Raw genomic sequence first — 16,694 nt, 5'->3', positions numbered from 1 at the left:
AATTGATTGTTGGGTTTCTTACAAAATGTGGAGGAGTGTGATCAGGGAACAGGGAGTAGTCCAGGAGCTAAGCAGGAGCTAAGACTAAAGCTGAAGTGATTGCAGTTCACTTTTCTGCTCTGTTACTCACAGATTTTCTCTGTAATTTTAGAAAGATATTAGACTCTCTTTCCTCTGCATTGATATAGGTTTACTCTAGTTGTGCTTTTCAGCATCAGTGTGAAAGAGACAAGGACCAGCACTCCTGCTCTGCAGGTAAGGAAAGCACAGAGCTCTGAAATGTACCATCCAAAGCCTGATGAGCAGTGGACTTCTCTGGTTGTGTTGCTGGTTTTGCTTCATTTGACAAACAGTCACTGTCTGCTCTGCAGGCAGGTTTTTGAAAACAAGAAGTGAGAGGTGATGAGTTTGTGATCCACATTAAAATAATCTTCAAGGGAAACAAGAACAGTTGTGAGGAAGCCTCCTCTGCTAAGGAAGACACTTTCCTGAGCACACCTCTCCCAGCTTTGGGTGCTTTGTTCCTCTCTGTGAGGCTCACTCTGTTTTAGAGAGGTGCAGACTCAGAGGTGCAGGCTCAGCCTGCTGTGTTCAGCACGAAGCCCCTGAGCCCTGGGGTAGCTCAGCAAGCATGGACAGTTTCCCTGAGCAGATCTAACTGGAAGCAAATTTCTCTTCAGTTCTCCCTGTGAATCCTTGCTGTTGTGGGCTGCAATCAGATCCTTACCATAATGTGTTTTCAGAGCAGTGCCTCCAGAGTCCCAGCAGGGCAGCTGCATGCCTCTTCTCTCCTCATCAGCACTGTGACCCCGCAGGAGCAGCATCTCCAGCTTGCCCACATTGGCTTCCTGTGTGCCTTGAAAGTTATATTTGCTTTGTCTACTGAAAAAACACATTTGTACTACTGTCAGCAGTCCAGAACCAATAAAGCTGAGGCAAAGGGAGTTGTTTCCTCCTCTGCACCGTGCACCATTGCCAGTAGAGTGACCAGCTCCGGCCTCCCCGAGCTGCTGGCCTCTGTCCCTATCCCAGGCAGGGCTGGCATCATGCACCGACTCTGGATCAGGCCCTTTACCTCTGGGTTTCATTTACCGCTGTTTTCAGCAAACCCCGAACTAAACCAATTTGATGAGGATCCAAATCTCTTTTCCCTCTGACCCAGAGGCTTCTGGCAGAGCTGTTCCTGGCAGTTCTCCCCGTCCTGCTATCAGCCATTCCACCGAGAAATTCTTGGGCCACGAGCGACTTCTGTCACTTCTGCTTTCCTCGAGCTCATGCAGCCTCGCCAGGAGCATGGTGCTCCCCACGCAGACACCGGACCCAGTAGAGCCCAGCCCGGAGCTCTCTGCCCACTCTCCCCACAGCTGTAGTGCAGTGCAGGAGGGTCAGGGCTCCGTGGGCTTGAATTCAGAACCCGAAGCACACAGCTGGCGTGAAGCAGGCAGGACACAGGCTTCGTAGGCTTTATTTTTAGGCTCTGAGACTGGTAGTTAAAAAAAAATTGTTTTCAAGTACCAACCGAGTAAAACTGAATTTGTTATTACAGCAGAAATACAGGACGTCAGGAAGTAGCTTCGGAGTTTCTGCTTTCTCTTCAGAGCAGTTATTTTATCCTGTCGTTGTTTTTGTGCCTTTGTGTTTGAACAAGGTGGCTTGAGAGCAAATTCAGAAATATTTGCAGTGACTTACAGGTTGCTTTCCCCGTCCGCTCCCTGGCAGCACTGCCATACACAATGAGGAGGAGGAACTGGCCCACACCAGTGGCCACTTTCCCAGTAATTTCATTGGGGAAAAAATCTGATCTAACCTAATATTTGACTGCTTTCATAAAACTCCTTTACGAAGGAGTATGGCAACAAAGACTCCCTGAAAAGAAGGAGGAGGATGGGATCCAAGGAGGAGCGGTTTCTCTCTTCCTCATCCACTTGACACCGCGCATTTCCAACTTGTAGAACTCACAGCCTGAATGAAATCCCTCCCGAAGGAGTTCCAGTTCTGCAGTGAAATGATGCTGGCTGCAGGTGGGAGGCCAGCGAGGAAAGAGGCAGGCAGAGCCCTCACCCCTCCACCCCCAGGAGCTGCTCCACAGCGCTGCAACGCGGGATGACACCGCAGCAGCACAGCTGAGAAGTGTCAGCTCTTTCCCATCTTCGTTCCTTGGCAAAATGTGCTGGTGCTGCTGCTGAGAGGCGGCTCAGCTGCTGAGCTCTGAGCGTGGGTTTAGGCTGCGTGGCAGGGAACACGTGTAGGGCGGCCAGAAAGAAGGAGTGAAGGCTTTGCAGGTTCGAGGTGAGGGTGTCACTGTCGGGCTTCCTTTTCTGGCGCGTGGCTTGGGTCAGTTTTCCACCTTCTTCATGTCATCGTGTTGAGTTTAGCCTAGGGAGTGAAAACAGATGGTAAAACACAGGTTTTTAGAAAAGCAGCTCAACCTGGGTGACACAATCAACACATTACATTTATGAAGATCCATCCATTTGAAGAGTGGCATTTCGACAAACGCGTAAGCAATGCAGAAGCGTCTGAGCTTCAGTCCCATGAAACTGAGGCTCCCAAGTGCCTTCACAGCCCGCGGGATCCCAGCCCTGCGGGAAACGTTACTCGGAGCGCTCGCTGTCCCTGCCCGCACGCTGCACGCGGCTCGCGATGCTTTTTGCGACCAGAAGCAGAAGCGGCGTTTAGCGGCAACTTGTACAGCAGCTCCACGTGCGCGCCGTCGAGGCAAGCTCTCCGCCTCCGCCCTATGGGTTCGGCGCGGCACCGCGGCGGCGTTCCCGGCGGAGCAGCCCCAGGCCGCGGGCCGCTCTCCGCCGGGATGTCCGCGGGGCTGCCCCGGCTCGGCTCGGCTCGGCCCGGCCCGGCGCCGCCAGCAGAGGGCCCGCTCGTCCCGGCCGGGCGCCGGGGCCGGGGTGTCTGCTCCGCCGCGTCCCCGCGGGCGGGCGGGCGGCCAGCCGGGCGCGTAGTGGGAATTACATCACGGAGCCATGTGCGGAGCCGGGCAAACCTTCCGCCCGCGGCCAGCGAGCGCCGCGCGGCGCCGGGGAGAGCGGGGGAGCGCACGCAGCGGCGCGGACAGCGCGGGGCGGCCCGGAGCACCGCTCCGCTCCCGGGACGCGCTCCGCCGCCCCTCCGCCCCTCCGCCGCGCCCATGGGGTGAGCGCCGTGCTGCCGGCCCCGAGCCGCCGCTGCTGGCGGGAGGAGCGGAGCGCTGCCCCGAGCCGAGCATCTCCCGGGGAGCGGCGGGAGGAGGTGGGGGGGGGGGAGGCGGCGGACTGCAGCCTTCCCCAGCAGAGGGTGTGTGCGGGGGAAGCCGCGCTCTCCCGGACTTTTGTGGGAGTGGGGGTTGCGTTGTGTGTGTGGTTGTTTTTTTTTTTTTTTTTTTTTTTTTTTAAGGGGGGTGGGGTGGGTTAGAAGAGAGTCTGTGGTTTCCATGGAGATGAAGCTGAAAGTGCAGGAAATTTAAAGGCTTTGGGTCCTTGCAAAGCAGACAAACTGGTGCCAACGTGCGCGGCTGCTGTTGCTGCTGAGGAGGCGGCTTTGCAAACGGCGGAGAGGAGCGGGGAGGAAGAGCCGGCAGCGACTTCTCGCACACGCACGGGCGGACGGAGAGGAGCGGCAGCGGGCGAGAGCGACTCGCGACAAAAAGAGGCATCGGTCTGCTCGGCGCGGGGAGAAGCGGCGGCTGCGGCAGAATTTTGGAGCTGCTCCACCGGGAGAGCTTTTCCCGAGCAGCTCGCGAGGAGCGCGTCCGCGGGGCCGGCTGTGCCCGCGGCCGGGGCTGCGTGCGGCGGTGCGGGAGCGGAGCGGAGCCCCGCACGGACAGGCGGTCCGGGATATCCGCGTCCAAGTTTTCTGATGCATTTGCTCGCACCTTCTTCCCCCGCTGCTCGGTGAACCCAGCCCCCCTCCCCCCCCCCCCCCAGCGGTCTCCCAAGGATGGATCATTCCCAGTGCCTTGTGACTATATACGCCGCGGCGGTGCTGCTGGGGCTCCGGCTGCAGCAGGGCTCCTGCCAGCACTACCTGCACATCCGCCCGGCTCCCAGCGACAACCTGCCCCTGGTGGATCTAATCGAGCACCCGGACCCTATCTTTGACCCCAAGGAGAAGGATCTTAACGAGACCTTGCTAAGGAGCCTCATGGGAGGACACTTCGACCCTAACTTTATGGCTATTTCCCTGCCCGAGGACAGGCTCGGGGTAGACGATCTGGCCGAGCTGGACTTGCTGCTGCGGCAGAGACCCTCGGGAGCGATGCCCGGCGAAATCAAGGGGCTGGAGTTCTACGACGGGCTGCAGCCGGGCAAGAAGCACAGGCTGAGCAAGAAGCTGCGCAGGAAGCTGCAGATGTGGCTCTGGTCCCAGACCTTCTGCCCGGTCCTATACACGTGGAACGATCTCGGCAGCCGCTTTTGGCCCCGGTACGTCAAAGTGGGCAGCTGCTACAGTAAAAGGTCTTGCTCGGTCCCAGAAGGCATGGTGTGCAAACCTGCCAAGTCCGTGCATTTAACGATCCTGAGGTGGCGGTGCCAGCGGCGGGGCGGGCAGCGGTGCACGTGGATCCCCATCCAGTACCCCATCATCGCGGAGTGCAAGTGCTCCTGCTAGGGCTGCGTGCCCGCCGGGTCCAGGGGACCTTTGCTGCAACAAAAATAAGAGACACTGCTTTCTGGTTAACGTTGTAATGCACTGTAACGTGTAGGAGAATGTATATTGTGTGTATATATGGCACCGTTTTAATATACTATTAAAAGGTCAGTATTATACGTGAAATAATCAGCGTCTACTGTATTTTTAAGACTATTACCCTGATCGTTGCTAATGTATCTTTTTTTTTTTTTTTTTTTTTTTGTATTTATATTCCAGAGAGAAGTTGCTTCGCTTTGGCGAAGTCGGTTTGTTGTTGTTGTTGTTGTTTTTTAATAAAAGGATTAAAAAATACAAACCAAACTTTTTGATAAGAAAACGGTTTATAGCTATTTTCCATTATTCGGAAAGCGTGTCGGTGTTCTGTTTTTTTGTTTGTTTGTTTGTTTGCTTTTTTGTGTTTGGGTTTTTTTTTTCCTCTTATGGACTTTAGGTTAAAAAGCGAACGCCTAGAGCACAATGTTATTGTAAATAGAAAGAACAGTCTGAATGACCGAATTCTATGTAAATGAAGAGTATCTGCTATTTATTCTTTATATCCGTGTAGTCGATGCGCAGTGCAGAATTAAAGTCAACCACTAAAACCGAGGGCGGTGCGGTGCTGTTTGCTGTGCGGATCCGCTCCGGGAGCGCCGTGCGGTGCCGCGGCCGCATCTCCCACGGTGCGCGCGGGGCGGACTCCGTGGCGGCCGCTGCGGGGTTTTGTCGCCGTTTGACATTTCATTTACAACGGGACACGTGTCTTTCACACCTACCATTGTGCTGGGACGCCGCTGAAACTTGACCCTTGGGCTTTAGGGGGTTTTGCAGCGCAGACGCGTTATTAGCCGGCTCCTGGGACGGCCTCGCACGCTCTTCCCCGACCGGCGACGATCGCCCTCGCAGCCCATTAACTCCGGGCACCCGCCGACCCCCAGCTGGCCCGCGGTGCGGTACCGTTGTTGTAGCACTGCACGGCACTGCTTGCATCCCGCCCCCCCCCCCCCCCCAGCCCGGCTCCGGCCGCACCCCCGCATCCCCCCCCCCCAAACCCCGCCGGGACCCTCCGCCGGCAGCGGAGCGCTGAGCGCGGCCGGCGGTTGTATCTCATAGATACCGACTGCGAAAACAAACGCTCCACGTGTTCCTCCGAGGCGCCGTGACAGTGCAGAACGCCTTTTCCTTATTTATCTTGGAGTCAAAAAACTTTTTCTTTTTTTTTTTAACTCCCAGGGAATCCATGCTAATCATTCCGTGGCCGCGTGTCTCTGGCTGGCGGAGCCCAGCCCTGCTTTCCCCGGCGCTGAGCTCGCCTATCTCCCATTGCGTATTCATCCCCACCCCCCCAACACCCCCCTCACTCTCTCGGTGCGTTTTGCCGTCCGTCTCTTTGCTTTTAATTTCAATACTTTAGGAAAAAAAAAAGAAAATCAGATCTTGGGACATTTCGGGTATTCATTAACCTAGTGAAGAGGAACGGAGGCATTATTACTCACATAGAAGGCACCCTGCCCCCATGTCTATCTAAGGGTTCATTGTAAAAGGATTAAAAGTTAAAGACCTTCATCTTATGATTCTTTCATTTAATCTTCGTGGCGCCTGAAAGACATGCTGGATGGATGATCACATTTAAAATATTCCTAATGTCGGCTACCTTAGGACTCCAGGCAGGGCAAACAAACGTAATTTATTTCCAGAAGAAAGGGGATATTGAGATGTTTAAGTTTATGAACCACCATTACCATGTATATTTGTTAGGTTCTGACAAATACCCAAATAACATTAAAATCAGCCATTCATCACATATGAATTTATGCAAAACCTTCTATGCCTGGGGCCAATGTTTTTTTAGACAGAGTTTCACTTGCAAAAAAAAAAAAAAAAAGTTTATTTAAAAAAAAAAAAAAAGCCAAAAGCAAGAGTTTTTCATGACTGGTAAACACGAGAATTATGTGAACAGAAACTATTTCATGCTGGGATGGCAGCCAGCGACTCGGGAATGTCAACAAAAGTTCTCCGAAGGTTGAAAATGTCACTGGATTACAATACAAGGTCCTTTGCCCCATTAGCAAATGGTACTGAAGTAATATTCCCACTGTTGGCGAGGGACAAAATCCTCCCTGCCTGATCCCGTAGTGGGGCACACAGACCTGAAGGTGCTGAGGCTGCTGTGTGTGGGGCTGTGCGTGGGTCTGTGGGACATGTGGAGCTGGCTGTCCCCGTCCCACAGGCACTGCAGCCAGTGCAGCACATGCACTACGTGCCTCCTGAGCTGGTGATGCCCCAGGACGGATCAATATGGTCATATTTTCAACTAAAAAAAGAAATCAAGTTTCGCCCTCCACCAGGCACGTGATTTTTATTATTGTTTTTATAGAAGTAACTAAATTTTGTCAGCTGGTGGAGCAAAAATAAACTAGTCGTTGTCGGTGTTGTTTCTGGTCAGGTTCACTTACTGGTCCTCCTGCCCCAGTGTTGAAATGTTTGGCTTGTAGTGGAAGTGTTTCAAGCCAAACAAATAAAATAGCTTTCTGGTGAATGTTTCTATGCAAATCTTTTTAATATTAGATTTTGTAATATGTTTTTAGAACAAAATTGAATTATGGCTCTTTTAAATGGAAATCAATTCATAACTCGGCCAATTTTGGTTTGCTCATCTTTGTAGTGGCACTGTAAGACCTCACAGAGACCACTGTGGGGAAGAAATATGAAGGGAAAGGTTGACGTTGAGCTTGTGCTGCTCTTCGGTTTCTTCTTTTGCAGTGTTAGTGCTTTAAAGTGTGAGACTGGAAATGTGAATTCGCATCCACCTCTGGCCCAATATGTGAAACCTCAGGTGAGTTTTTTAACATGTGCACCACAGCCCCTGTGAGGAGTGCAGGTCTTCACCCTCCCTGTTGGCACCATAAGCTGCACCCAACTCCATCTGCCTTTGCTCACCACGTGTTGATTCAGAGCCTGGTGCAGCGAGGCCCCGTGTTCAAGGTGATCCCTTGGCGGCCTTGGATTTAGCATCTAAAGAGTTCTCTCTCACGTGCCACTAAAGTATGGTGCCCTCGCACTTCCATTCACATGAAAAAAATGCTTTTGATTTCTTTTATCCTTTTCAAAACACCATCACAGAGATACATTCTTGAGATTGCATGAGTGCATGGTGCATCGCAAAAACAGCCGCAGCTAGAAATGAGAGCAGTGGTGTTTGTATAAACACTGGACAAGATTTTCCTCTCCCATGGTTTTGACAGAGAAATAATCTTAATTTAGTAATGCCAACAGCTGTTAAAAAATTCCTAGCAGTTCACCTTACTTGTGTTGTGTTATATAAATGCAATCTGCACCATGTTGGTTGGATCTTGGATCCATTATGAACAAGATATTCCTGGTCAGAGATTTGCCAGGAGCCTTCATTGGAAGTTGAAATAAATATAATGACATCATCACGTAATATAACATCATCACTCTCAAGGTAAGCCAAACCAGAGGTATGCTGGTAGGGGAATGCTGCCACCTGGTAGAGCCACGCTAGGAATAGATACGATACTCTCATCGCGCGGGGAGGAGAATAGCCACACTCTTCCTGGAGTGCCCACAAGGATCCTGCAGTCTTTCTGTGCGTGTAACTCCTCCGGGAGCCCTGCTGCACACGAGAGCTGCAGAATCTGTGTCAATGCTCTCTTTTGAGGGAGCAGCTACAGCGAATTTGAAGAGACCCTTTCATTCCCCCTTCCACACTCCCAGGCCAAGCGAGAAACTCCAATGGTTAAAAGGAAGGGGATGAATACGTTCACTTGAAACAACTGTTGGAATGGTTCAGAGAGGAACAGAAATATTCAGGAACCAAATGAAAGGCTCTAAATCCGTGGATGTGTTATTGGAGGATGGGCAGCTCACAGCCATCTTTCGGGAAGGCTGGATCCCGGTGTGTTGCCAGCAGGTCTGCTGCAGGGAAAAGCTGCTGTGTCTGTGATGTGCTTTCTGAAGAGTGGGAGAGCAATGACACTGGAAGAGAAATCTGCACGGGTGCCATGTCGCAGACAGGAGCCGCAGAGATGGCACCATTGACCCGTAGCTCTCGGTGGTTGCTTCAGGTGGAAAGCAGCTGCTTGCAGATGTTCTGGGGGTCGCTGGCTGTGCCTTCTGCCTTGCCTGTGATGCTGTTAAGCATGCATCAGGGCCACACCAACCTGTGTATGTGCTTCAGCCATGCAGTTGTCCCTGTAAGGGAGCCCAGCAGCGTGCAGATGCATTGATGCAAGAGCCATCACTGAGCTAAAACCAGCAGCACCGACCGAATGCTTTGCACTGAGACAGACATTCCCCAGGACTCACATCTCTCCCTTAGAGAACCCAGGAGTAGGAGCTGCATCAGATAATCAAAACAGAGTTTGAAAATAGGTTTCACACTCCCTCCTTAGTTGTTTTTTTTTTTTTTTCCCCTCCTGAGAGGGGGAGTGGCAAGACTCCCATCACAAAGAACGTTACTCAGAACCAGAACAGATCTTAAGGCACAACACTAAAAACCTGTATGCAATGCAGAAGGACTGGGTGGCTCGAGGGATTGGTAATGGTATAAAGAGCTTTTCACCACTAGGCTTCTGGCTTCGGTCCAGAGGTAGTAACTGAAAGCCACAGTCATCTGATGCCTGCATCGTGGGCTGTGCAAAATGAGTTGTTGGTCTCTGCATAGATCCTACCAAGCGGGATCCAGATCACAAAGCCACCACCAGAACTGACATTCTTGCTCGGTTTCTCAATCAATAGAGCAAAATGAAACGGGAATGAGGACATTTGATCTGTGTTCATGATTCAGTAGCAATAAGGGTGTATTGTTTGGGGGGTTTTGTTTGTTTGCTTGGGCAGTGTGTCTAACACGGGAGAATGTAAGCAGTATAGCCCCTTGTATGGATACAACGCTAATAGTATGTAGGATTTTCCCTCTGGCACAGTAGTATCTTTATACTTGAGCTACACCTGGCATCCTTTTACCTGGCTTGGATGCAAAACCCAGCTCCAGAGGAAGATGCATCAAATGCAAGGGCCTGCTCTGCTGTTACATTGATCAGGAACACCCGCTGCACAGCATGGTCCAAATTGTTTTCCAGGAAATTTGTCTTACTCCTGATGGTGTGCATGCATTCTGTTCCCAGGGTTGGTCTGCTTTAGGTCAAGGCAGTGCAACGTTCCTGGGCTGAGCTTCGAGGCTCCCCTGTCATAGGACCCCACTCATGCAGCTCTTTGAACGCTCCTTTCACTGAACAAAGGATGGAGCAGGCTGTGATTCAGGATGTGCTTGCCAAAGCTGCTGTGTAGGATCTGTTCTATGCACTAAAGGAATCCAGCACCTTTTCTCTGAAGGATATAAACTGATGTTAATTTTGAGTATTAGGAAGAAGTACATAAAACCAACACATTTATACAGAGATTGGCGCAATCACTCTTCTGTTTCAAAATGAACTTTCTGGTATTCCAAGCACTTCACAATATTGTCTGTGAGTGAAAAATGCCCTGAAAATAATTTTCCTTCACTCCCACTCCTATTTTGTTTGGACCTTTAGAGATACCACGTATCTGGTCAGCTTTAGTTTGCCCTTTGCATGGATTTGTTCCTCCAAGGGCGCTGATTTCTTTCATACAGCAACAGAATACTGGAAAATATTCCATAAATAGGATTTCAAACATGCATAAATTAGCTGAGGGACTTCACAGAGCAGTGAGGACAACTGAAATCGCATCTTTCAAAACGGAGTGGATTTCCAAGTTCAGCATGTCCTTTTGGAAGAAGTGGCTAACATTTTGTTTTGGAGGCAACACTTGCACAATAAGTGAGGTCATTGACTTGAACGTTGAAGCTCTTGTAAATAAGCCTTACTATCTTAGCTATAATCAAATCCTAAATTGAGTGTTAGGTTGCAGATGTTTTTTGTGGCCTTAGGAACTTGCAGGTAGCTGCCCTCTGGCTCTATCTGCTCACAGGCTGCTGGCTTCAAGAGGAGTGATGTGTCCCTTTTGCTGGATAGATTGGCGGGCCCAGATCTTAAGCTGTATGTGGACACAGTGGAGCATTCCCCCCACATTAGCTGAGAAGTCACCTAGATTCACCAGGAGCTGTGCAAAGAAGGCAGTGCTGCGAGACCACCAGGCCAGGGGCAGTTACACTGTGCTAAACTGTGTGCAGAAGTGCAGGGCACGTTGGTTTGAGCCCACAGAACACCAAGCACACACTGGGGTCCGGGCTCAGCAGTCCTTCCAGTGTCAGATCTCCACCTGGATGAGCAAACCCTGTTGGTGCACACCTCTGCAGTGCAGGCTGATGCTGAGCACCCACAGCAGAGCATCCCGGGGGAGCCGAGAGCAGCCTGGGTGTTCAGGGGAGGGCTGTTGTACCTAACCAGGAACAGCTGAGTGTTGTGGTTTGTATAAACTGTTTGCCATGTATGTGTGGCATGTGGCAGTAAATGAAACACTTACTTTAAAACTTATTGAAGTTCTTTCAGCAAAAAAATTAATGTGGGGTCGGCTTTTATGCTTTGTTTCAAATGAAGCAGAGATTTATACACCTTATTATCCTAATTTTTTTCCAGACACTGCCCTGAATATCTTTCATATCTTATGGGAAATTAAATATCAGAGTTTTTAGAGAGATCATTTTTAATTTCCCATCTATGGTACAAACAAAAAAAAGGGTAAGTCTAATGAAGTGGCATGTAGTCAAATGTTCAGACTGTAATCATCCACAAAATATTTAAAGCAATCTGAATGAAACTTTTCAGACAGCCAGACTGGGCTCCTCTGACGTTGCAGCTTCTGAGAGATGCCAACAGACTTTCAGGCTAACGTTCTCAGCTCTGGGCTCCTAACATTAGGCACAGACAGACACCTACAGGGGGAGAACGCTATGGTTTGAGTTTTGATGCTGAATCTCACACATCCCAGGAGGAGACAGTGACTATATTCCACACAGTGAGGAAGAGCAGACGTAGCCTTACTGCTACAGGTATTTTTTTTCCAAGCCAGAGCTGACACAGATAGATGCACATTGAAAAGGTGGCATTTAGGTACATAGCTTTCCCAGGAGATGCAGAAAATCCCATTTTTATATCTGCTCACTCTGAACTTAGGAGAGGAAGGACTTAGAGCTTCTCACAGGCAAGAGAAATCCTGAAGCAAAGTAACTGGATTCTAAGCCATGTCTTTTGGAAGGGTGGACTGAAAGGGGAAAAGGGAAGATGGGGGAGGCAGAGTTAAGGCAGCATTCCCCTCTCTTCACTTTTTCCCCTCCTGCTGCCTCCCACCGAGGGCAATGCTGTCACAAGCTGAGTCCCCTCTCTTCTTCACTGCAGCTCTCCCTCAGCCCCTGCAGAGGCAATGGATAAATGTATTGACTTCGATACCACCATCTTATGGCAATCAAAGATCTCAATCTGCTTATAGGACAAATGAAGTATTTTCAGAAGTCTTGTTTCCTACTTCTTGTTGCCAAAATTCTTTCTGCATTTAGCACAGTAAATAGGTGTCACTGAAGTTTCCCTTTGTCTGTTAGTGCATCTCTCCTAAAGGTGGCCATCATATTATTTTGACCAAGTAGCAGAGATTTGATGAAATTGCAGGCTTTCTTTGGTGGGTTTAAAAGCAAAAGCAAAGTGTGGCTTTCTTTTTCTTTTTCTTTTTCTTTTTCCTTTTTCTTTTTCTTTTTCTTTTTCTTTTTCCTTTTCTTTTTCTTTTTCTTTTTCTTTTTCTTTTTCTTTTTCTTTTTCTTTTTCTTTTTCTTTTTCTTTTTCTTTTTCTTTTTCTTTTTCTTTTTCTTTTTCTTTTTCTTTTTCTTTTTCTTTTTCTTTTTCTTCTTTTTTTTTGTCACCCATTTTAAATGCTGTAAAATAAATTCTAACCCTATACTGTCCATGCTTGAAGGAGCTCAGGAGAAACTTCCAGTACAGCCTTTGCAGTTTCACTGGAGTTAATGTGGAAGTCTGCAATTAAAAACACTCCTTTGGTCACTTCTGTAGTTTAAAGCAGTGGTGTTGAGGGACAGAACGTAAAAGTGACTTCACTGCTGATTACAATATCTGGAATAATAATCCCTGTCAGTATTTTGCAGCAGGATGTTTAGTGTCTGTGCAGAGGGTGCTCCCACTTGATCAGAAGAGCGCTCTGAGCTGGCAGCAGCAGGAGGCTTGCACTTTCTCAGCAGGCTTTGCATCAGAGCGGAGTGCAAGATATGTATTTGACAAGTCTGCTAGGTATCTTCTGTGTTCAGGTTTGGGACAGCTACTGCTGTAACCTCTAATGACCTGCTGTGCTGCTCATTGGAAACAATAATTCGAACACTGAGGAGAAATTGCAATATTTATAATATATTAAGCCATGGAACATGTGAAACCTGGTTTCCTGTGGATTTATGTCTTGAAAGTGAATTTCTGGAGCTCATTTGCCAAATCTATCTGGAGCCAAACCTGGACAGCACTACCCTGACCCTCCCATTTCTGGGGAGCGTTGTCTGGCCTGGGCACTGAAAGCCAGGTGACATCAACTTTGAACAAGCCGAGCTCTGAGAGACATGTCCTGAATCCCGGACCGTCCGTCTGTCCCGCTGGGCGAGGCCCTGTCTTCACGTCCTCATGCTTAATAACAGCTGAGCTTATGCTTCGGCTCACCTTTGTGGTAGGAGCTACAAGGTCTCTTCCCAATATAGCTATTGTTTTCTTTATTAGTCAGAAACGTCATATTCATAACTGAGAGAGAATACAGACACATAGGCACCGCAGTCCCATCAATCTCATTTCCTTTCAAAACAAACAAACAAAATATTGCCATGGCACTAAGAGATCTGAACCCATTGAACAGCCCAGCCTTACTGCTAGCACTGAACAGTCCTATTGCAAATCATCCCCAAACGTCCTCCTGCCTCAGGCACTCTTGAGCATCACTGTTGCTATAGTACTTGTAATTTGCAAATCCAGTGTTTATGTCAAATGGGTGTGCTGCCTTCTTGCCTTTGCTGAGCACTTCTGTAACCCTTGTCCCTCTTCTTAATATTTTGACTTCATTTCATTGTACTGCGAGTGAAATTAGATTGAAGGTCGCTTTGGGAAAACGTCCCTGTTTCTATCTCTCTGCTGTAAATTCTCAGAATGCTTCAGGTTCTGTTAAAACAATAAACACTTCTGTTCCTCCCTGTGCAAATTGTCTTCCTGAGCTCCATGCATTTATCTCCTCATACAGCTGAGAACAATATTTTCGCAGCTTTTCTGGCGACTGAGCGGCAACGTAGCATCTCACAGATTCACATCAGCTGAAAAATGGGACTGCTTTCCAGCCAGGAAAATATTAAACAATTAAAAAAAAATCCAAATATTTTGTTGGTATGTTTTCAGAACAAGGTGGGTTTTTCATAATTTTAAATGATTTTCTATTTTGAAAGTCTGTATTCGGTTCTATTACCAAGAAAAAATCCATTCCTTTTTAAGTCAAAAATTCCATCTCAATCAAAACTACACTCTTTAAGACTGATCAGAGCATTATGTCTAGTTCTAAGCCAGTGCTTCTTACTTCATCGTTCACCAGAAATTTTGAAAATGTATTATTTTTGGTGATCTCCGAACATTTATTGGAATTATTCACCAGAGCTGTGAGGAATGGAAAAACTAGACTGTCCTAACAGCTCCAATCAGATGGCAGAGCCATAGCTGCTGTAAATCAGCAGAGCTTTGCTGGTGCCAGGCAGAGTGCTCAGCTTTGTGCACACACCAAATCCAGCACCGCAGAAGTGTTTGGCACAGTGGGACTGTGCAGAGGAGCTGTTCAGGTGGATGTGGCTGGTAGCTGAGATCCTGGAGAGGAGAGACTTGTAAAACAGAAATATTATCTGATTCATGTGTGGCATTAACATCTGATGCCTGTGTTTTCAGTACTAAGGATTAGTACAAATCCTGTGTGCATAGCCATGCGTTACATGAATTTACTTTTATACTCCTTCACTAGGCATATTAAAAGTTGCATGACTTCCAAATCTTTCTATGTGCCGTTGATTAGCATTCCACCAGGATCACTAACCTATTAGAGCGCCTGTCACTATTGGTGAAAAAAGAGTCTTTTATTTCCTTCTCAAATGATTTTGCTTTTCTTCTATGGTGTCCATAGCAACACACACTGGTAGTGATGAGTCCCTGATTCTGTTGCAGGCTTTCCACAGCAGTGTCTTGCCAGTAACAACAGTTGACCCGACATTGTGAGGCTGCTCAGAGGCACGTAGCCACGCTGGTTCTCCTGATGAACAGGGGGTATCTTTCCCTGCTTGGCAGGTCAGTTCTGGGACGTGATGTGGCAGATTTCTAATCGGACCAACCCCTTCCATAATTCTAAACACAGCTGTGGGGATCTAACATCGAAAGACCTTTTGTCTGAAAGCCGTTTTCTAAGTGTCCTTGTGCATACTAGTGTGCAACTATTTCTAGGGATACAAGCTGCCACTCACAGCTGAAAATGAGCCCTAACAGCCAGCAGTCTGCAGGACAGCCCTCCCAGAGCGTAGCCACAGGACAAGGAAAGTCATTTGTCCTTAACCTTCAGTCCTCTCGGTCTTCTCTCCCTGTTCTTAACCTTTTTGTATTGGTAAAATGCATTTCAAGGAAATGAGTAATCTGCTGTACAGAGTATCTGTGCTGGAGACTTGAAATGAGAGCTAACAATCTAACATGGAGCTCAAATAAAAATGACTTCATTACCTAGACTGAGGTTGGCAAGGAAGACCGAATGCTCTGCTGTGTGGTCTCCTGTGCCTTAACCTAATATTCAGAACTAATAGGAACGGATCTTGGACTTAGTAAGAGTTGGCTGTTTATCACAATGCGCACTGAGCAGGGACCAGATCCAGTAACCTTGCTCCATGCAAGTAATTCTTACTCATGTCTGTAATCAATGGGACGGTTTCCTTAGGTAAAGATCCTCAGCATGTGTAAAAGTGGAAAGGACCTGGACAAAACCCTGCAATTTTTCTTTCTCTGACTCATACTCGTCTCTGGATTTGCTTTGTGTATGTATTGGCACTGTGGTTGCCTTCAGGCCCCAAGTACATATCTGCAGTTCTTTATGTTGTGTTGTGAATGCCAAGTAGACATCCTGTGTTCTGCACCCATCGAAGAATCTGCATTTTGCAAGTGAGAAGTCCTGAATAAGTGCCTACAGAATCGTAAATTAGAGCGATTCTTGCTGCGTGCAACTCCCTGACATCTTCGCTTGTGCACATTCTGCGCCGGTTCTATCAGACAGTGTCATTTCTGGCAGGGACAGCTTCACACTGCTGCCTTGGTGTCAGGGTCCTGTCTGACCCGGGGCAGACATAATGGCTGTTATGTTAGCGGATGGACGTGGCTGCAGTCAGACAAGAGACCGTGCGTAAGTGTGAGTGCTGAGGGCAGAACTCACAGGTGGGAATGGCCAAATGTCTGTCTGTGCTGTGGTCAGGGGGACATACCATTGCTAATTCTGCTGCGGGCTGACTTCACTGAAAAAAGAAATTCTTCCTTCACCACATAAGGAGAGGTTTTGGCCTGTAGGAATTGCCTGGGTGGTGCAAAGGAAGGCGGGGTGTAGAGAGACATTCTAATTAAGTCTCTATCCCCTTTTGTTCATATCTTTTTAGGAAGGCCCCCACGGAATAGTCCAAAATAAGCTCCTACCCCTAGCTGAATAGGTTGTCAGGGTGCAGAACTATATTCTGCAGACTTATGCATGTGTAAGGGGTGTGTAACATTTTTGTCTGAATGGAGCCCTATGTTCTCATAATTTATAGTAAGTAATCTTATTTGCAAAGCATGCCCTTACAGTTTTAAAAAACAAGTTAATTGACTTGCATAAAAATCAAACATGTCGAAGTTTTCCATCTCAACACAAACACCACATTGAGCAGCACAGTGCTACAATAGCCATGATGCAGTCTGGGCTGTACCCATTGAGATGTTTCATAAACCAAAATGGAATCTTAAAAGGTTTGTCAGTTTTGCATACCTCCGTGTTGCTGAATTTAGGAGTCCTTTGCTCAACTAATTATACAACGCTTTATTTTTTTCCTTGTG

At 48.2% G+C, this 16,694-nt stretch overlaps 2 protein-coding genes across 2 annotated transcripts in view; one reads left to right on the top strand and one right to left on the bottom strand.

The window, feature by feature from the left end:
• Positions 1 to 16,694, bottom strand: part of TMEM100 (transmembrane protein 100) — a 369,211-nt gene that overhangs the window by 160,723 nt on the left and 191,794 nt on the right. The window lies entirely within an intron of this gene.
• NOG (noggin) lies at positions 3,934 to 4,976 on the top strand. The gene has a single exon (XM_065735625.1). The coding sequence runs from the start codon at positions 3,934 to 3,936 to the stop codon at positions 4,603 to 4,605; it is 672 nt and encodes a 223-aa protein (XP_065591697.1). The 3' UTR covers positions 4,606 to 4,976.

This window comes from Cyrtonyx montezumae, unplaced genomic scaffold (assembly GCF_038088225.1).
Source record: "Cyrtonyx montezumae isolate F1298 unplaced genomic scaffold, pur_monq_1.0 scaffold_19, whole genome shotgun sequence".
NCBI classification, from domain to species: Eukaryota; Metazoa; Chordata; class Aves; order Galliformes; family Odontophoridae; genus Cyrtonyx; species Cyrtonyx montezumae.
Note: the sequence above shows the minus strand (reverse complement) of the source record. Positions and strands in the feature narration are given on the sequence as shown.

Excerpts from the sequence above, each read along its gene's own strand:
- NOG (XM_065735625.1), top strand. The coding sequence starts at position 3,934 with ATGGATCATTCCCAGTGCCTTGTGACTATATACGCCGCGGCGGTGCTG.